This window comes from Oncorhynchus mykiss, chromosome 11 (genome assembly GCF_013265735.2).
Source record: "Oncorhynchus mykiss isolate Arlee chromosome 11, USDA_OmykA_1.1, whole genome shotgun sequence".
In the NCBI taxonomy this organism is placed as follows: domain Eukaryota; kingdom Metazoa; phylum Chordata; class Actinopteri; order Salmoniformes; family Salmonidae; genus Oncorhynchus; species Oncorhynchus mykiss.
This window is the reverse complement of record NC_048575.1, coordinates 37,146,554-37,168,958: the sequence shown is the minus strand read 5'-3', so window position 1 is coordinate 37,168,958 and position 22,405 is coordinate 37,146,554. Positions and strand designations below refer to the sequence as shown.

The window sequence follows — 22,405 nt, the reverse complement described above, 5'->3', positions numbered from 1 at the left end:
TCCCCACAGACTCTCAATGTCGCCCATAGCAACTTACTCATCCTCTTAATATGATGTTATTTTGAGAGGCCCCCAGGGAACTGGAATGTAGTTTTAGCCATTGACCTAGGTCCAAGGCCATCTGGCTTCTCAGCCTGAACCACCTAGATGCTTTACCACTGGGCTTCTAACAGTACTGTACGGATGCCAATGAGTTGGTTGGAGTGTCCATTCTGGCCAGCATAAACTGGGCACCAGAAAGGCCTGGAAATACAACAAGATATTTCGATCCTAGTACAGCCACATTTCTAAATACACGCTGACGAAAACATTCTTGGTTCCCCAATCCCGCCTGAAACGGGAGTATAAGGGTATCAGGCAGTTCTCAAAAGGTGCCCAAGGGAAACCGTTTAAAAAACACTTAATGTTACAGTTCAGAAGTCACAATTTATTTTTTAAAATCCTTAAATCTGTCAGGAGCCAGAGGATTTAATCCCTTAGTGAAGGTATGGATTTGTACATACCCTGCTCTGAGAGGAATGGCACAATCCCAAATATACACTCTCATGCCTAAACACAGTGAACTGGAGAGGCTGACGAAGCAGAACTTGAGCATAGAGAGAACATGTGTCACGAGTAAAAATACACAAGGGTGTTTGGCAATCACAGCTGAAAGCCTTTCTGGCAGAGAACCACTGCAATTTGATAAATATATTAGTTTAGTTCAGCAAAAATGAATAAAAGTCAGGAGCAATAACATCCCTGAACGTAGACATGCATTTCCTACTGTTGTCAATGAGTCGATTACACGTCTCTTGCTTTGAATTCGTTTGTGTTATGCGGTAGACGTTAGTTAGGATGACCTAATTGGGCGGACTAAATGAATTTAGCGTGAATGGACTTACGTTGTGGATGACTGATTCCATGGCGTCGGTGACATTGCTGGGTGTGTTGGGGTTGCTCATGGCTCCTCTTCTCTGTGGGATGGATGCAAGTGCTGTGGCTCTGTCTGGAGAGCTAACAGGGTAAGGGGAGAGATGTGGCTTTAGCCCTTTTCTTTCTCACCTGGACTCAGACAGCTTTTGGGCAGCATAACCTGGGAAACACAGAAAGGTAGACGGGTTTAAAGATTGAATCTTAAAATGGTGAAACCGCCAGGTCCGTTTGGATGCTCCTCACCTCAGTTTAGCCAACAAAACCAAAACATTGACAAAAGGGGAAATGGAACCTCTGTTCGCCCCCAGAGCCTAACACAGATACCATATTTTCCCCCCAGTTTTACAGTGCCTTCAGGAAGTATTCAGACTCCTTGACTTTTAAAAATGTTGTTACATTACAACCTTATTCTAAAATGGATTAATACCCCATAACAAAGCAAAAACAGGCTTCCTGACATTTTTGCTAATTTATTAAAAAAAAGTTTATATTACATTTTCATAAGTATTCAGACCTTTACTCAGAACTTAGTTGAAGCACTTTTGACAGCAATTATAGCATCAAGTCTTCTTGGGTATGATGCTAGAAGCTTGGCACACCAGTTTTTGGGGAGTTTCCAACATTCTTCTCTGCAGATCCTGTCAGGTTGGATGGGGAGCATTGCAGCACATATATTTTCAAGTCTCTCCAGAGATGTTCGATCGTGTTCAAGTCCGGGCTCTGGCTGGGTGCCACTCAAGGACATTGAGACTTGTCCCAAAGCCCCTCCTGCGTTGTCTTGGCTGTGTGCTTAGGGTCATGGTCCTGTTGGAAGGTGAACCTTCACCCCAGTCCAAGGTCCTGAGCACTCTGGAGCAGGTTTTCATCAAGGATATCTGTACTTTACTCTGTTCATCATTCCCTCGATCCTGACAAGTCTCCCAGTCCCTGCCGCTGAAAAACATAACCACAGCATGATGCTACCACCACGCTTCACCATAGGTTTCCACCAGACGTGACGCTTAGCATTCAGACCAAAGAGTTGATTCTTGGTTTCATCAGACCAGAGAATCTTGTTTCTCATGGTCTGAGAGCCATTTGGCAAACTCCAAGCGGGCTGTCATGTACCTTTTACAGAGAAGTGGCTTCCGTCTGCTCACTCTACCATAAAGGCCTGCTTGGTGGAGTGCTGCAGAGACGGTTGTCCTTCTGGAAGGTTCTCCCATCTTCACAGAAGAACTCTAGAGCTCAAAGTGTCAAAGTGACCATTGTGTTCTTGGTCACCTCCCTGACCAAGGCCCTTCTCCCCTGATCGCTCAGTTTGGCTGAGTGGCCAGCTCTAGGAAGAGTCTTGTTGGTTCCAAACCTCTTCCATTGAAGAATGATGGAGGCCACTGTGTTATTGGAGACCTTCAAAGCTGCAGAAATGTTTTGGTACCCTTCCACAGATCTGTTCCTCGACACAATCCTGTCTCGGAGCTCTACTGACAATTCCTTGGACTTTATTTGCTCTGACATACCCTGTCAACTGTGGGACCTTATATAGACGTGTGTGCCTTTCCAAATGTCCAATCAATTGAAATTACCACAGGTGGACTCCAATCAAGTTGTCGAAACATCTCAAGGATGATCAATGGAAACAGGATGCACCGGAGCTCAATTTCAAGTCTTATAGCGAAGAGTCTGAACAGCTATGATTTTTGACAAATATATTTGCAAACATTTCTAAAAAAAAATCTGTTTTCGCTTTATTATAGGCTAGCGTGCAGATTGCCGAAAAAATATATACAGTTGAAGTCGGAAGTTTACATACACTTAGGTTGGAGTCATTAGCTCATTTTTCAACCACTCCACAAATTGCTTGTTAACAAACTATAGTTTTGGCAAGTTGGTTAGGGCATCTACTTTGTGCATGACACGTCATTTTTCCAACAATTGTTTACAGACAGATTATTTCACTGTATCACAATTCCAGTGGGTCAGAAATGTACATACACTAAGTTGACTGTGCCTTTAAACAGCTTGGAAAATTCCAGAAAATTATGTCATGGCTTTAGAAGCTTCTGATATGCTAATTGACATCATTCCTGTCAATTGGAGGTGTACCTGTAGTTGTCTTTCAAGGCCTACCTTTAAAAACTCACTGCCTCTTTGCTTGACATCATGGGAAAACCAAAAGAAATCAGCCAAGATCTCAGGAAAAAAAATTGGACCTCCACAAGTCTGGTTCACCCTTGGGAGCAATTTCCAAACGCCTGAAGGTACCACGTTCATCTGTACAAACAAAAGCACCCAAGTATAATGGGACCACGCAGCCATCATACCGCTCAGGAAGGAGACGCGTTCCGTCTCCTAGAGATGAACGTACTTTGGTGCGAAAAGTGCAAATCAATCCCAGAACAGCAGCAAAGAACCTTGTGAAGATGCTGGAGGAAACGGGTGCAAAAGTATCTGTAGCCAGGGTAAAACGAGTCCCATATCGACATAACCTGAAAGGCCGCTCAGCAAGGAAGAAGCCACTGCTCCAAAACCGCCGTAAAAAAAGCCAGACTATGGTTTGCAACTGCACATGGGGACAAAGATTGTACTTTTTGGAGAATTGTCCTCTGGTCTGATGAAACAAAAATAGAACTGTTTGGCCATAATGACCATTGTTATTTTAGGAGGAAAAGGGGGGAAGCTTGCAAGCCGAAGAACACGTTCCCAACCGTGAAGCACGGGGGTGGCAGCATCATGTTGTGGGGGTGCTTCGCTGCAGGAGGGACTGGTGCACTTCACAAAATAGAAGGCATCATGAGGTAGGAAAATTATGTGGATATATTGAAGCAACATCTCAAGACATCAGTCAAGAAGTTAAAGCTTGGTTGCAAATGGGTCTTCCAAATGGACAATGACCCCAAGCATACTTCCAAAGTTGTGGCAAAATGACTTAAGGACAACAAAGTAAAAGTATTGGAGTGACTATCACAAAGCCCTGACCTCAATCCTATAGAAAATGCGTGGGCAGAAATGAAAAAGTGTGTGCGAGCAAGGAGGCCTACACACCTGACTCAGTTACACCAGCTCAGTCGGGAGGAATGGGCCAAAATTCACCCAATTTATTGTGGAAGGCTACCCGAAACATTTGACCCATGTTAAACAATTTACAGGCAATGCTACCAAATACTAATTGAGTGTATGTAAACTTCTGACCCACTGGGAATGTGATGAAAGAAATAAAAGCTGAAATAAATCACTCTCTACTATTATTCTGACATTTCACATTCTTAAAATAAAGTGGTGATCCTAACTGACCTAAGACAGTGAATTTGTACTAGGATTAAAATGTCAGGAATTGTGAAAAACTGAGTTTAAATGTATTTGGCTAAGTTGTATGTAAACTTCTGACTTCAACTGAATTTATTCCATTTTAGAATAAGGCTATAATGTAACAAAATTTAGAAAAAGTAAAAAGGGTCTGATTACTTTCCGAAGGCACTGTATGTTAAAACATTTTTTTTTATCAGACTGTCTCCACAGCGACTTACATTTTGTGCATTCATCTTAAAATAGCTAGGTGAGACAACCACAAAGTAGTACATTTAAAATCAGCAAATTCTTGCCGAAACGCATCACATTTCTGCAGAAACAGAGTTCGCCCTTTTCCTTATTCTCCCGGTTAGTCACCAGATGAAGTATCCTGGGGTAAGGAATGTTTTTACTTATTAGCAATGTCAGTCCTAAACTTAGGAGTAATCTTGTTTGCAAAACCCATAGGTCGTGGCAGCATCCTTCCTTCTTTGGTTAGGATAGGAAGATGGTAATTCCTCCGATTCCCTCAGGCTGAGGTTGTCTGAGTTACTGCTAATAGCGGCACAGGGCTCTAACTATGATTTGTCAGGTCTGTCTATGTGTTACTGTGTCCCTGTCAGGAAGGACTCCAGTACATCTATACTTCCTAACTACCTCCCAATGTCATTATCACTACAGTCTGATAAGGGCCAGATAAGGGCTTGCTACTGTGGAGGAGGATGTGATAAGTGGTGGCGCGTGGCTGGAGCCACTCATTCTCCCCCTGCAGGTGGACCAATGTTTAGATTTTTAATACATTCTAGGGCTGCAAGATGCGAATCTAATGATGATTTGAAAGAAGTTGCATGAAAGGCATGAGCTCTGTTTGGTTTCTTGCACAGGCTGCACATACTTCAGGTCTCTCATTCACAATTTGACAAGCACTTGATAATGCCTCGAATTTCCCGGAGGCGTCGCCTTTGTGCGGCCATAACACCCCTAAAAAAAACATACATGCCTTTTGCAGCCAGTGGCCGTTGTACCCTTGGGCTGAATATAATAATTAGAATTCCTTCCACAGGTTGCTTGCTCCGAAGAACCTCTCACTCACATGGCTCCATGACTTAAATCAATTCTTATTAGCCAATGCCCGTTACTTGATTGGGTCCATAGGCATCTCAGCTCCGAAGTAGGCTACAAGTGAAGACAGACAAGTCAGGGACGCAGCTGCGGGCCTCCTTATCCAATTCCGAGGTGTATATTGAAGATATTGGAAGAACTGTCCACATTTACTTTGTCAGCAAACAAGATGAGTAGGCCCAACAAACAGCAAAAACTGTTGTCAATCTAATATGTCAATCTACAATCTCCCATAGTACAAAGGTTGATCTATTTTACTGGTCAACTTGTAGTTCTGTGCGAGAAAGAAATATTCCAAACAGTCTGGGACAGTTGAGGGATGCAATAGATCCCAAATTAATACAACCACTCGCATCAAATTTATTTTTTTAGAGCAGGCTGATTCAACAGATCAGAATGTTGTAAACATAGGCTATTTCTTTACATTATAAGCGCAGCAATGCGCATACTGAAGTAGACAATGTGCGCGATTGTTCTAAAATGCAAACAATTAGCGGGAAAACACCCTTCGCAAAAATGACAGCAAATGCAATTATGCATGTAATGCTTTATTATAAAAGATGCATATTTATGGTGAAACTTCTTCCCCAAACTTGAAACCTAACTCATAGTCTACACTCCTTGTAAAGAAGATTCATTTGGGGAGGCAGGGTAGCCTAGTGGTTAGAGCGTTGGACTCGTAACCGAAAGATTGTTCAAATCCCCGAGCTGACAAGGTACACATCTGTCGTTCTGCCCCTGAACAGGCAGTTAACCCACTGTTCCTGGGCCGTCATTGAAAATAAGAATTTGTTCTTAACTGACTAGTTAAATAAAGGTTTAAAAAAATAAAAAAAAGTGGTTAATTTTAAGTTATTAGTTGTGATACAACCCGTATCAAAATAAATAGGCCTATGGGCTAGGCTACACGAGGTGTGCGAATGATTTTATATATATATTTTTTTAAATCGCAAAAACGCAACGAAATGACATTTTTGGCCGATACCAAAAATATATTTTCCTTGCCAAAAAAAACGATGCCGATAATGGATATTTCAAATTTTAGAGGCCTTTCAAGCATTCTAATACAGTTAAATACACACACACACACACACACACACACACGCGCAGCTGTCGAAGGCACTGCATCTCAGTGCAAGAGGCGTCACTACACTCCCTGGTTCGAATCCAGGCTGTATCACATCTGGCTGCGATTGGGAGTCCCTTATGGCGGCGCAAAATTGACCCAGCGTTGAAATCACACTGGATGTATTATACATTAGAATTGCTTTGGGGGCATACTTATTTCACTGCACAGCCTTACCTATGGAATGTGGCTCAATGGCAGTCTACTCCGTGACACCCAGAGAACGTTAACATCATAGCTCTTATTGCGGGACTCTGAAACAACTGAATTGAGCTACATTTATTGTCAACCTAAGTGTATTGAACACTATTCCAGAGGGAAAACAATACTGCGTGGGATGTTGGAGTATCATAACTCACAGGAGGACGTTGGGGAAAAAAATATATTGGGTATGGAGTAGACTGATACCCCATTTCATTGATCCCCAATCCTTCGGTAAAGCTGTACAGTGCAATATGAATGTCAACACACACATTAGGCTAGGATAAGAGCTACGACGCTAATATTTGCGTAAACTCTTCACAGTTGTGATCTGTGGGTGTCACCGAGTAGACTGATACCCCATTTCATTGCTTCACATTCCAATCTTGTTTAACATGATCTAGTCAAAATATGTCATGATTCCACCAATTGTAACCTTCTGCATCACTTTCAAAGAGGTACTTTTATTTTGAAGGCAAACCACAAATTCCACTATTGTGCCTAGCTTCACAACATATAACCCGATCCGGCTGAGCCTCACTCGGCAGGTGAAGCTAGCTGGCTACTTATAACGTTAGCTTTGGGCAACAGGGTTAAGCTAATTATTTTCAATAGGCAAACAAGTGGCTACCTAGCTAATGTTAGCTTTGGGCAACAGGGTTAAGCTAATTATTTCCAATAGGAAAACAAGTGGCTACCTAGCTAATGTTAGCTTTGGGCAACAGGGTTAAGCTAATTATTTTCAATAGGCAAACAACAAGTGGCTACCTAGCTAGTATTAGCTAGGTAGCCACTTGTTTGCCTATTGAAAATAATTAGCTTAACCCTGTTGCCCAAAGCTAACGTTATAAGTAGCCAGCTAGCTTCACCTGCAGAGGATTCCTAAATCATTGCTAATAATAATAATAATAACAATAACAACAACAACAACTACAGTTTCTACTGGTCATTGTTTTCAGGCTGGTTGTATTGGTGCTAGCTAGGTACCAAGCTAAAGCTAGCTAGCTAGCTAGCTAGCTAGCTACCCCAGAAGTTGCGGTCTATCAAATAATGCTTTATTACTAACGTGGAATTGTAAACACATCGTTAGTGGCCGGTGTCTGCAGACTTTTTTGTACAGCTTTGACAGTGCTAGTGATCGTAGTGGTGGCGCCTGGCTTGCACGTGCAAATTCAGAACACACAGAACTGTTATTTGACATGTCAAATTAAAAGTTAATTTAACGTGTCAAATAGTGTTTTCTGACATGCATCTTTTTTGACACGCAAAGACCCAAACAGCGTTCCATAGTATGTCGTGAAGCTAATAGCAGTGACGCTATTACTATGCAACTCCGGTAGGGCAACATCTGAAAAATAGCGCACTTGGTAGTGTGGGTAGTGTGTAGGTGCTCGACCAGTCGCTAAAGCTAACATCACCCACGACAGAGAACATTTGACTGTCAAGGGCAATGAATTCCATTATCGTGACGTTAATGGATTTCGCCGTTGAGTTGTCTCACTGAAATCTTCTTACTCTTTCAAATTACTGCTCGACTTGTTGACTGCTCGAGACACACAGCAGACATTGTGGGCTAGGTTAGGAATGCTGTGTTGCACGTGTAGGGAAAACATTTACGTGGCGTCATTACGTCATGTACCCATGTTATTCAGGTATGCACGTCAGCTTTGACATCGGTTTTGCACATCGGCTTCAAACTAGACATCGGGCCGATACCGATGTTGGCATTTTTAGCTAATATCATCCGATTCCGATAGGTTCACCGATATATTGTGCATCCCTTTAAAAAAAGTCATGCACGGTTTCTTGCCTTACTACACACAACCTGGGCATCATTCACAAGTGACAATATACAGTTGAAGTCGGAAGTTTACATACACCTTAGCCAAATACATTTAAACTCAGTATCACAATTCCTGACATTGAATCCTAGTAAAAACTCCATCTTAGGTCAGTATCACCACTTTATTTTAAGAACGTGAAATGTCAGAATAGTTGAGAGAATGATTTATTTCAGTTTATTTATTTCATCACATTCCCAGTGGGTCAGAAGTTTACATACACTCAATTAGTATTTGGTAGCACTGCCTGTAAATTGTTTAACATGGGTCAAATGTTTTGGGTAGCCTTCCACAAGCTTCCCACAATAAGTTGGGTGAATTTTGGCCCATTCCTCCTGACAGAGCTGGTGTAACGGAGTCAGTTTTGTTGGCCTCCTTGCTCACACACACTTGTTCAGTTCTGCTCACAAGTGTCTACATAGCCAGGGGCTAAAAAAATAACTTGGTTATATTTGTGGCGCTTGACCCGCTGCAAGTCCCCGCCTCTCCCATCTGGGTGATTGAAAGATGAACTGAGGTCCACACTCCAATGCAGTTGTTATTGGTTATGCAACTTAAAGTTGGTTGCCAACTGCCAAAGTCCAAAGAAGACAAAGCCTGAAGGAGGGGAGATTGTGGATTAATTAGTAAACAGAGTTTGCTAGAAACAGATTAAAGGTTAGAGGACCTTGTGCATTTTAGATAAAATAACAACCCAATGATTATATCCCAGGACAAATTAGCTAGCATCAGCAAGCTAGCGAGCTACATTTCCATAAATGTTTAGCTTCATTGGGATAGGGGGCAGCATTTTCACTTTTGTTTGAAAAGCATTCCCAGAGTAAACTGCCTCCTACTCAGTCCCAGATGCTAATATATGCATATTATTAGTAGTATTGGATAGAAAACACTGAAGTTTCTAAAACTGTTTGAATGATGTCTGTGAGTATAACAGAACTCATATGGCAGGCAAAAACCTGAGAAAAATCCAAACAGTAAGTGGGAAATCTGAGGTTTGTAGTTTTTCAACTCAGCCCCTATTGAAGATACAGTGGGATATTGGTTATGTTGCACTTCCTAAGGCTTCAAACTAGATTGTTTGATGCTTCTACTATGAAGCAGCGCTGAATGAGAGGGGAATGAGTCAGAGGTCTGCCAGCAGCCATGAGCTCAGTCACAAGCATTCACATGAGAGGTAGCTCCCGTTCCATTGCTTTTCTACAGACAATGGAATTCTCCGGTTGGAACATTAATGATAAAAACATCCTAAAGATTGATTCTATACATCGTTTGATATGTTTCTATGACCAGTAATATAACTTTTTGGAGTTTTCGGCCGACCTTTCCGCTGGAAGTTGCACGTGAGTTTCGATTAGTTTACCAAACGCCCTAACAAAAGGAGGTATATGGACATAAATGATGAACTTTAGCGAACAAATCAAACATTTATTTTGGAACTGGGATTCTTGGGAGTGCATTCTGATGAAGATCATCAAAGGTAAGTGAATATTTATAATGCTATTTCTGACTAATGTTGACTGCGCAACATGGCGGATATTTATTTTGGTTGGTTTGGGCTCTGAGCTCCGTACTCAGATTATTGCATGGTATGCTTTTTCCGTAAAGTGTTTTTGAAATCTGACACACTGGTTGCATTAAGGAGAAGTTTATCTAAAGTTCCATGCATTACACTTGTATTTTCATCAACATTTATAATGAGTATTTCTGTAAATTGATGTGGCTCTCTACAAAATCACTGCATGTTTTGGAACTACTGAACATAACACGCCAATGTAAAATTAGATTTTTGGATATAAATATGCACTTTATCGAACAAAACATACATGTATTGTGTAACATGAAGTCCAATGAGTGTCATCTGATGGAGATCATCAAAGGTTAGTGCTTTTTGTGACTCCTCTCTTTGGCTGGAAAAATGGCGTTTTGATATTTCAACCTGCGTGTCCCGATTGCGTCTGGTGTGAGCAAAATCAACATGCGTACGCGAGCGCTCTGGTCAGCATGTTAGGTGTAACATCAAAGTCTGGTACAATCATTGTGCTACATAATATGCATTTATGATGAGTTTTTGTACCCATTTCAAGATACTTGGTAGCAAAGATTAAACCACTGATTGCACGAGGGAATCAGGTGCTGGTGCATGCTGCATGACCTACTCTGAATAATGTTTCCTAATATATTCCTGTTCAAGAGAATACCAACAGAACGCTTGACACTTAATTCCTTTTTTAGTTCCAGATGGTCTACTCAATGGCTTCAGTTTAGAGAACTTGGCGTGAGTTAAACATTGCGTCTGTGCGTCTTTGTTGAAGGAGAGATGCAGTTTTTTCAAACAGCTAGAGCTGAAGAAACATATGCATCCCTAATGGCACCTCATTCCATTTATAGTGCACTACTTTTGACCAAGACCCATAGAGCTCTGGGAAAAAGTAGAGCATTATGAAGGGAATAGGGTGCAATTTCAGGACTCATCCCGGTTTACTTTGGGCCATTGAAGTGTCACCGTTTGAAATAATGTCTGTCTCGTCAAAAGCACCCTGGTTTCCGTGGCAATGGTGATCAAAGTCACGACACGCTTTACTGAACCCGGGGCATAATCATATGAATGACCTTGTTTACAAGAGAGGCCCTAAAGAGGTAGCCTGGCTTTTAACTTATTACAATCAACTAGAGTGATTAGGCCTTGCCAAGTGGTGTTTGGAAATTGTGGGCTGGAGAGTGAATGTTTTGTCCACAAATGTTTATTCTCCAAATCATAAGTGGACTTCAATAGGGACAAGGAAAGACAATGACATCAGGCTGTGTATGTATCAAGCATCTCAGAGTAGGAGAGATTATTTCACTTTTGCCTTTTAGATAACAATGAATAAGATTACATGAACATGGGACCTGATCCTAGATCAGCACTTCTACTCAGAAGCTTGATACATACAGATTCAGAAATATGAGAATAATTCCACATACCAGGTATCTTTAAGGTCAACAAGCCAATTGCATTGTGACTAGACAACTTCTCTTAATGACATGTCACACAGTTGTGGACATATTTAATCTCTCCCTATCCCAGTCTGCTGTCCCCATATGCTTTAAGATGAGCACCATTGTTCCTGTACCCAAGAATGCAAAGGTAACTGAACTAAATGACTATCGCCCCTTAGCACTCACTGCTGTCATCATGTAGTGCTTTGAGAGAATAGTCAAGGATCATATCACCTCCACCTTGACCATCACACTAGACCCACTTCAATTTGATTACCACCCCAATAGGTCCGCAGATGACGCAATCACCATCACACTGCCCTATCCCATCTGGACAGGAGGAATACCTATGTAAGAATGCTGTTCATTGAATGTTGAGCTATAGTCAACACCATTAGTACCCTCCAAACTCGAGGCCCTGGGTCTGAACCCCGCCCTGTGTAATTGGGTCTTGGACTTCCAGACGGGCCGCTCCCAGGTTGTGAAGGTAGGAACAACTTCTCCACTTCGCTCATCCTCAACACTGGGGCCCCACAAGGGTGTGTGCTCAGCCCCATCTTGTACTCACTGTCCACCAATGACTGCGTGGCCAAACAACTCCAACTCAATCAGTTGCAGACGACACAACAGTAGTAGGCTTGATTACCAACGACGAGACAGCCTACAGGGAGGAGGTGAGGCCTCGGAGTGTGGTGTCAGGAAATAACCTCTCAATCAACACCTACAGCACCCGATGTCACAGGAAGGCCAAAAAGATCAAGGACAACAACCACCCGAGCCACCGCCTGTTCACCCCGCTACCATCCAGAAGGTGGTCAGTACAGGTGCATCAAAGCTGGGATCGAGAGACGGAAAAACAGCTTCTATCTCTAGGCCATCAGTTTGTAAAATAGCAATCACTAGCACAGAGAGGCTGCTACCGATATAGACTAGAAGCCATTGGCCACTCTAAAAAAACGAACACAAGTGACTTTATTAAAGTTACTTTAAAAAGGTTTATATACCTTGCATTACTCATTTCACATACTGTATTCTATACAATCTATTGCATCTTAGCCTATGTTGTCCTAAATTGCTCATCCATATATTTATATATTGTTATTCCATTCCTTTACTTAGATTTTGGTGTATTAGGTATTTGTTGTTAAATTGTTAGATATTACTTGTTAGATATCGCTGCACTGTCAGATCTAGAAGCACAAGCATTTCACTACACTCGCAATAACATCTGCTAAAACAAGCCTGCTAAACACGTGTATGACAGGATGGCTGACATGTTACGTGCTCCTAACCAACTGTGATATTATGTTAGTTTGCAACTTATTTTGTACATAATGTTGCTGCTACTGTCTCTTATGACCGAAAATAACTTCTGGACATCAGAACAGCGATTACGCACCTCAAACTGGAAGCTTTTTCCCTTAACGAATCCAACATGAGGATATACTGCTTTCTCGGGAACAGGCCCAAATCTCTGTCATTTACGTGAAGAAAAGGCAGAGAAAAAGGGGGCCTAGGTCAGGCTGCCTTCTGAGAATTTGTAGGCGAGTGAGTAAACACCCACTGCTATCCATTCTCTTGGCCAACGTGCAATGGAAAATAAAATAGATGACCTATGATCAAGATTATCCTACCAACGGGACATTAAAAACTGTAATATCTTATGTTTCACCGAGTTGTGGCTGATCGACAAAAAGGATAATATAGAGCTGGCAGGATTTTTTTGCACTGGCAGGACAGAGAAGCTGTGTCTGGTTGACAAGGGGTGGGGGTGTGTGCATTTGTCAATAACAGCTGGTGCGCAATGTCTAATATTAAAGAAGTCTTGAGGTATTGCTCACCTGAGGCAGAGTACCTTATGATAAGCTGTAGACTGCACTACTTACCAAGAGAGTTCTCATCTATATTATTCCTAGCCGTGTATTTATCACCAGAAACCGATGCTGGCACTAAGACCGCACTCAACCAACTGTGTAAGGCTATTAGCAAACAAGAATATGCTTATCCAGAAGCGGCGCTCCTAGTAGCCAGGGACTTTAATGCAGGCAAACAAATCAATTCCGCCTAATTTCTACCAGCATGTCACATGTGTAACAAGAGGGGAAAAAGAAGAAAAAAAAAAAAAAACTCTGACCATAACTCTATTCTCCTGATTCTTGCTTACAAGCAAAATATAGCAGGAAGTACCAGTGATTCGCTCAATACGGAAGTGGTCAGATGACGAGGATGCTACGCTACAGGACTGTTTTCCTAGCACAGACTGGAAAATGTTCCAGGATTCATCCAATGGCATTGAGGAGTATACCACCTCAGTGCATTGACGACGTCGTCCCCACAGTGACCGTACGTACATATCCCAACCAGAAGCCGTGGATTACAGACAATATCTGCATCAAGCTAAAGGCTAGAGCTGCAGCTTTCAAGGAGCGGGACACTAATCCGGACGCTTATAAGAAATCCCGCCATGACCTCAGACGACCATCAAACAAGCAAAGTGTCAATACAGGATTAAGATTGAATCCTACTACACTGGCACTGACGCTTGTCGGATGTGGCAGGGCATGAAAACTATTACGGAGTGCAAAAGAAAACCCAGACGCGAGCCTAACAGACGAGCTAAATGCCTTTTATGCTCACTTTGAGGCAAGCAACACTGAAGCATGCATGAGAGCACTAGCGGTTCTGGACGACTGTGATAACGCTCTCGGTAGCCAATGTAAGCAAGACCTTTAAACAGGTCAACATTCACAAAGCCGCGGGCCAGACGGATTACCAGAACTTGTACTTAAAGCATGCGCGGACCAACTGTCAAGTGTCTTTACTGAAATTTTCAACCTCCCTGACCGAGTCTGTAATACCTACATGTTTTAAGCAGATCATCATAGTCCCTGTGCCCAAGGAAGCGAAGGTAACATGCCTAAATGATTACCGCCCCATAGCACTCACTTCGGTATCCATGAAGTGCTTTGAAAGGTTGGTCATGGTCCACATCAACAGCATCCTCCCGGAAACCCTAGACCCACTCCAATTTGCATACCTCCGCAACAGATCCACAGATGACGCAATGTCAACCGCACTCCACACTGCCCTTTCCCACCTGGACAAAAGGAACACCTATTTGAGAATTATGGTTCATTGACTACAGCGCAGCATTCAACACCATAGTGCCCACGAAGCTCATCACTAAGCTAAGGACCCTGGAACGAAACACCTCCCTCTGCAACTGGATCCTGGACTTCCTGAAGGGCCACCCCCAGGTGGTAAGGGTAGGCAACATCAGGTCTGCCACGCTGATCCTCAACACTCCTGCTTCACAACTCCATCATTAAGTTTGCTGACGACACAACAGTGGTAGGCCTGATCACTGACAATGACGAGACAGCGTCTAGGGAGGAGGTCAGAGACCTGGCAGTGCGGTGCCAGGATAACAACCTCTCCCTTAATGTGAGCAAGACAAAGGAGCTGATTGTGGATGACAGGAAAAGATGGGCTAAACAGGCACTCATTAACATCGACGGGGCTGTCGTGGAGCGGGTCGAGAGTTAAGTTCCTTGGTGTCCACATCAACAAATTATCATCATGGTCCAAACACACCAAGACAGTTGTGAAGAGGGCACGACAACACCTTTTCCCCCTCAGGAGACTGAAAAGACTTGGCATGGGTCCCCAGATCCTCAAAAAGTTATACAGCTGCACCAGAGAGCATCCTGACCTGTTGCATCACCGCCTGGTATGGCAACTGCTTGGCATCTGACCGTAAAGCAGTACAGAGGGTAGTGCGTATGACCCAGCACATCACTGGGGCCAAGCTTCCTGCCATCTAGGACCTAAATACTATGCAGTGTCAGAGGAAGGCCCCCAAAAAATGTTCTCTCTGCTACCGCACGGCAAGCAGTACCGGAGGGCCAAGTCTAGGACCAAAAGGATCCTGAACAGTTTCAACCCCCAAGCCATAAGACTGCTGAACAATTAATCAAATGGCCACAGGACTATTTACATTCACACTCCCCCCCCCCCCCCCCCCCCATTTGTTTTGTACACTTCTGCTACTCGCAGTTTATCTATACATAGTCACTTCACCCCTACCTACATGTACAAATTACCTTAACTAAGCTTTACCCCTGCACATTGACGCAGTACCCCCTGTATGAAGCCTTGTTATTGTTATTTTATTGTGTTAAACAAAAGTTAAATTATTTGGTAAATATTTTCTTAACTCTTTCTTGAACTGCACTGTTGGTTAAGGGCTTCGGCGCATGTGACAAATAGTATGATTTGAATAAAATTTGATACGAGGCGAACAACTAGGTCAAGCTGCCCCATAAAAAAAACCTTGATGTAGTTAAATATTACTTTCTTAGACTGCGTCCAAAAGGGCACCCTATTCCCTCTATAGTGCACTTAGTTGTGTGCTATGTAGGGAATAGGATGCCATTTGAGATGCACTCTTAATAAATCTAGACCCCTGCTGAGTAATAGTTATTTTTTCCCACTGTTGATCAAAGAACATGGAACACACAACCATGGGAAACGGCTTATGCACCCCGAGGCAGGAGACTAATAACCATTATGATAATATGATCATAGTAATAATATAAATATTACATAGCGAAGAACAGAAATTACAGCAATCACAATGAAAGGAAATCCATGTGGAGCCAAATTGGGGCACTGGAAAGGCCTATACTAGGCATTTCTTCAGGGATCTGATTTTCAGCCTGACAGTCTGAGGACAGACGCTGGGAGACGAGAAGCAAGTACAGGGAGTGAATATTTAATAAATAACAGACATGAAACAAAACACGGACAGGTGAGTCCAATGAAGCACGTAATAATGGTGACAGGTTTGCGTGATGTGGGGCAGCCTGGCACCCTCAAACGCCAGAGAGGGGGGTTGTGGGAGCAGGCATGACACAATCAGCCTACAAGAGATTTGAATAAGGGAAATGGATACCCTTAAGAGTGATACAGTAGATAGCAATTGATCCTGGCAGCGAGGTTGTTACCACAGTAACATAACCTTAAGAAATATGTTAAGTCTATTAAGTGGCAATAGAGGTGGATGAGGAGGAAACCCTTTACACAAGTGAGCAAGTGAGAAGATGTCTCCATTTCCTGCTTGAGGCTTGGTCATCTCGCTCGGTGGCCTTCGTTGCAGCCTTCTGCACTCTTTCCTTTGCGGAGCAGCACTGAGGGGAAAAAAATCTCTGTGAAGTCATCACCTTCTCTAATCTATGTTTAGTCAAGTCATCAAAATGTATGCATACATACAAGGACTGGGAGAAGCTGGTAAAAAAAAAAACAGGAAGGAGGTAAGTGGCAAAGACTGCTACAGTGTGAAGGCCTGTGATACGTCATAACAGCTGATTGGTTAGAAATTAATTTATTCAATTTGAGGGATTTTCCCCCACTTCTAAGGAACAAGACGACTCAAACATATAATAACAAGAAAAGCCTCCACCATAAAGGCCTGATTGGTGGAGTGCTGCAGATGGGAAACCTTCCAGAAGGACAACCATCTCCACAGAGGAACTCTGTGAGAGTGACCATCGGGTTCTTGGTCACCTCCCTGACCAAGGCCCTTCTCCCCCGATTTCTCAGTTTGGCCGGGCGGCCAGCCAGCTCTAGGAAGAGTCTTGGTGGTTCCAAACTTCTTCCATTTAAGAATGGAGGCCACTGTGTTTTTGGGGACCTTCAATGCTGCAGACATTTTTTGGTACCCTTCCCCAGATCTGTGCCTTGTCACAATCCTGTCTCAGAGCTCTACGACAATTCACTCAACCCCATGGCTTGGTTTTGCTCTGACATGCACAGTCAACTGTGGGACCTTATAAAGACAGGTCTGTGACCAATCAATAGAATGTACCACAGGTGGACTCCAATCAAGTTGTAGAAACATCCCAAGGATGATCAATAGACCTAAGATCAATTTCGAGTCTCATATTAAAGGGTCTGAATACTATTGTAAATAAGTTATTATTATTTATACAAATTTGGAAAAATGTCAATATTGGGTATTTGTCATGATTGCTTTATAAAGGTAGTATGTGTAGACGGATTAAATAAAATACAAATCATCAATTTTAGAATAAGGCCGAAACGAAATGTGAAAAAAGTTAAGGGGTCTGAATACTTTCCAAACGCGCTGTACTTCAATCAAAAGACTGCATTTCAGGAAAAGCCGTTTCAATTAGAAATAAAACCTCCAGATAAAAATGCCATTCCAGAAATACACAATTATAATGTGGAAACCTCAATGACAAAATCAACAGCACACAGTGTGTTGTAAAATCTGTGAATTCAATGTAAATGTTTTTTTTTTTTAAATGTATAAACTGCCTTGATTTTGTTGGACCCCAGGAAGAGTGGCTGCTGCTTTGGCAGCAGCTTATGGGGAACCATAATAAATAAATAAAGTATAGGTTACTTAAGATTTGATGTAGCCTATGCTCAAGCTTTATTAGCGTAGGCGACTCCTGTTTCAAGGACTGGGTTTATCTTTCTCGAAACAACTTGTTTTAAGATAGGGCTTTACAGGGTTAGCCTATAAGATGCCGGCTATCACTTCTGCTCAAGTTTGAGCTGTCCCTCAGATAAAACTGTGTGTAAATATTTGTATGAACATAACAAGACTCAACAAATGAGACAAACTGAACAAGTTCCACAGACATGTAACAGAAATGGAATATTGTGTCCCTAAACAAAGAGGGAGGGGGGTCAAAATCAAAAGTCAGTCAGTATCTGGTGTGGCCACCAGCTGCATTAAGTACTGCAGTGCATCTCCTCATGGACTGCACCATATTTGCCTGTTCTTGCTTTGAGATGTTACCCCACTCTTCCACCAAGGCACCTGCAAGTTCCCGGACATTTCTGGGAGGAATGGCCCTAGCCCTCACCCTCCGATCCCACAGGTCCCAGACGTGCTCAATGGGATTGAAATCCATGCTCTTCGCTGGCCATGGCTTTACACTGACATTCCGGTCTTGCAGGAAATCACACACAGAATGAGCAGTATGGCATTGTCATGCTGGAGGGTTGAGTGCCTGCAATGGCAACAAGCTCAGTCCGATGATGCTGTGACACACCGCCCCAGACCATGACGGCCCCCCACCTCGATCCCGCTCCAGAGTACAGGCCTCGGTGTAAACGCTCATTCCTTCAACGATAAACGCAAATCCGACCATCACCCCATGTGAGACAAAACCGCGACTCGTCAGTGAAGAGCACTTTTTGCTAGTCCTGTCTGGTCCAGCGACAGCGAGTTTGTGCCCATAGGCAACATTGTTGCCGGTGATTTAAGTCAGGTCCTCACCAGACAACAGGCCTACAAGCTCTCAGTCCAGCCTCTCTCAGCCTCTTGTGGACAGTCTGAACAAATTCAGGTACGTTTATCCCCATTTAATTTGCTGCCATTTAAGAAACTTTTGAACAGAATCGGCAGAATGAATACACCCCTGATCACGCTCAAACACAGACCACTTTCGTAAAAGTCACACTGTACAAACATGATCATTTTGCTCGTTGTATTACTCCTTCTTGCATCTATGGGCTCTCCTCCTCACCTTTTTCCTTTGTTTGTGGACTTCAGCTGTCTGTGATCAGGTAAGAATAACTTTCCAAGCCAAACCCTCATATCATAACCGCTACACACACATACCATTGTCACCATATTAACTAACGTCATAGTCAACATAGCTACTAGAACTAAGTGGTTAGTAAAACCGATACAATCATGCAGTACAGTGTACAGTCAGCAAGCAGTTTAAAACTAAAAAGTCGCTAGAAAGGCATAAGATCGGCTTTGGTCTTTGCGCAAGCTGTACAATCTACATCAGTCTCTCATTCACAAGCACTTGATACTGCCTCGAGTTTCACAACAGCATCCCCTTTGTGTGGCCATAATGCACAAAAAATAAATCCATGCCTTTTGAGGGCAGTGGACGTTGTGCCCTTCTCCCTGAGGGATGCACGCTCCATCACGTAGCCTGTGAGAAAGAACGGATCCCAAGTGAAGACAGCCACGTCGGGGACGCAACTGCGTGCATCCTTATCCAATTCCGAGGTGCATATTGAATATACGAGAACTGTCCACAATGACTTTGTCAATATTAGGAAAGTTTTAAAAAAAATATAGTAAGCCTAGCCTATAGGAAATGGATTCTCTTTACACTACAGGCCATCACTCGGTTTTCTCACGCAATTGCATAGCCTATAGAAATGTTCCGCAACATGAGCTCATGGCCTCTCATGAAGTGTGATTCGATTTTCAAATATATTTGCATTGATATCAGAGTAATTAAAGGGACAATAGAGTGCTGAGTACGTGGCAGTCAGCAAGTTTGGTAGGCTACTAATGAGAATCAGCAGCAATCAGAGCTTGGAGAAGCCTAATTACCGGGACTAAACAGTCACATGGAATTTGACTGCCTTCATGACTCTTTTGCCCTCAGAACAGCCTTAATTCATCAGGGCATGGACTCAACAAGCTGGCCCATGTCGACCCAATTGTGTCAAGATGGTCAAATGAAAAAATCAAATGAAAACAGAGAAAATCGGACAAGTTAGGTATGAAGACGTCCAAGTCACCACTGAGGCTGTAGAGAGAAGGACAAATTAAATTAAATCTATACTGTACCTTTGTCTGCTTACTGCAGGGGAGCCACCGCTGACATCGTGATGCATCTGAATGCCGCTGTGAGGGGGGGGACCAGGAACCAGACAAAGTGAAAGAAAGAAAAAAGAGGAAGAGAAATAAAGTTGCAATTAGAGCACCATTACTGGTTGTGTTGTAGTTATCCCAGATGCTCTCTCTCACACTAGCAGGCACAGACTGACAACAGCAGCCTTCCTCATCAAGATAATGTTTCCTCCTGGAGCTGACAAGTAGCCATGTGACCGGAGTCAGTGACTCGACAATGAGTCAGAGACTTGACACACACACACCCCTATTAACACATTTTTAGGCACAATTGAATACCTTATAGGCCCTAAACTTAGAGGCAATCTGCAGTTCAAACAATAATAGTGGTTACCCCGGCGCTGTTTTGGTAAACAGGTGAGGGATGGGGCTGGAGAAATGACCATCTATGATATCAAAAATATAGTTTTAATCATGTTGAGGCTGTACAGTGTTTGGTTTACAATTGCATTGTTTACAAAGTAAAACAAGCTTACATGATTGGTTCTAATGGGATACGACAGTTGAACTAAGCCCATGAGGCATTTAAGTTATTTACTTATACCATTGGTTCTTGAAGTATATAAGTAAAAAATGTATGTGCATATAAACATTATACCAGTAACTGGAACTTCGCAAAAATAACAGAGAACACTTATTTCCTTGTAATAGAACAAGGCCAGAGTGATGGAGTCATTTAGCTAATCTTGTGTGAGGAAAACCTTCACCTTCCCAGCAGACTAATATACAGGATAATGTGACCCTGTATCAGGAAATACCTGATACATCAAATCTTATTCGTCACATTCGGTAAATACAACTGGTGTAGACTACAGTGAAATGCTTGCTTAAAAGTAACATGTGTAATAAGATCAAATACAAGAATGTCGCCATACATACATACATACATACCAGATCTTTTTTTTAAAATTAAACTAGGCAAGTCAGTTAAGAACAAATTCTTGTTTTCAATGACAGCCTAGGAACAGTGGGTTAACTGCCAGCCCAACGCTCTAACCACTAGGCTATGAGGTACAAGATATGAGGTACAGTGCCTTGCGAAAGTATTCGGCCCCCTTGAACTTTGCGACCTTTTGCCACATTTCAGGCTTCAAACATAAAGATATAAAACTGTATTTTTTTTGTGAAGAATCAACAAGTGGGACACAATCATGAAGTGGAACGACATTTATTGGATATTTCAAACTTTTTAACAAATCAAAAACTGAAAAATTGGGCGTGCAAAATTATTCAGCCCCCTTAAGTTAATACTTTGTAGCGCCACCTTTTGCTGCGATTACAGCTGTAAGTCGCTTGGGGTATGTCTCTATCAGTTTTGCACATCGAGAGACTGACATTTTTTCCCATTCCTCCTTGCAAAACAGCTCGAGCTCAGTGAGGTTGGATGGAGAGCATTTGTGAACAGCAGTTTTCAGTTCTTTCCACAGATTCTCGATTGGATTCAGGTCTGGACTTTGACTTGGCCATTCTAACACCTGGATATGTTTATTTTTGAACCATTCCATTGTAGATTTTGCTTTAAGTTTTGGATCATTGTCTTGTTGGAAGACAAATCTCCGTCCCAGTCTCAGGTCTTTTGCAGACTCCATCAGGTTTTCTTCCAGAATGGTCCTGTATTTGGCTCCATCCATCTTCCCATCAATTTTAACCATCTTCCCTGTCCCTGCTGAAGAAAAGCAGGCCCAAACCATGATGCTGCCACCACCATGTTTGACAGTGGGGATGGTGTGTTCAGCTGTGTTGCTTTTACGCCAAACATAACGTTTTGCATTGTTGCCAAAAAGTTCAATTTTGGTTTCATCTGACCAGAGCACCTTCTTCCACATGTTTGGTGTGTCTCCCAGGTGGCTTGTGGCAAACTTTAAACAACACTTTTATGGATATCTTTAAGAAATGGCTTTCTTGCCACTCTTCCATAAAGGCCAGATTTGTGCAATATACAACTGATTGTTGTCCTATGGACAGAGTCTCCCACCTCAGCTGTAGATCTCTGCAGTTCATTCAGAGTGATCATGGGCCTCTTGGCTGCATCTCTGATCAGTCTTCTCCTCGTATGAGCTGAAGGTTTAGAGGGACGGCCAGGTCTTGGTAGAATTGCAGTGGTCTGATACTCCTTCCATTTCAATATTATCGCTTGCACAGTGCTCCTTGGGATGTTTAAAGCTTGGGAAATCTTTTTGTATCCAAATCCGGCTTTAAACTTCTTCACAACAGTATCTCGGACCTGCCTGGTGTGTTCCTTGTTCTTCATGATGC

General features: G+C 42.6%; 1 protein-coding gene across 2 annotated transcripts in view; it reads right to left on the bottom strand.

Annotated features, from left to right (window-relative positions):
- The window catches only part of LOC110535651 (anion exchange protein 2), a 107,400-nt gene that overhangs the window by 53,566 nt on the left and 31,429 nt on the right, over positions 1 to 22,405 (bottom strand). For both annotated transcript variants that reach the window (XM_021620778.2, XM_021620774.2), the window contains exons 2-3: positions 20,087 to 20,143; positions 885 to 1,075 (exon numbers count right to left, since the gene is read on the bottom strand). In XM_021620778.2, the coding sequence (XP_021476453.2) occupies positions 885 to 944 (60 nt within the window). In that variant the 5' untranslated portion in view covers positions 945 to 1,075; positions 20,087 to 20,143. The remainder of the gene's footprint in view (positions 1 to 884; positions 1,076 to 20,086; positions 20,144 to 22,405) is intronic.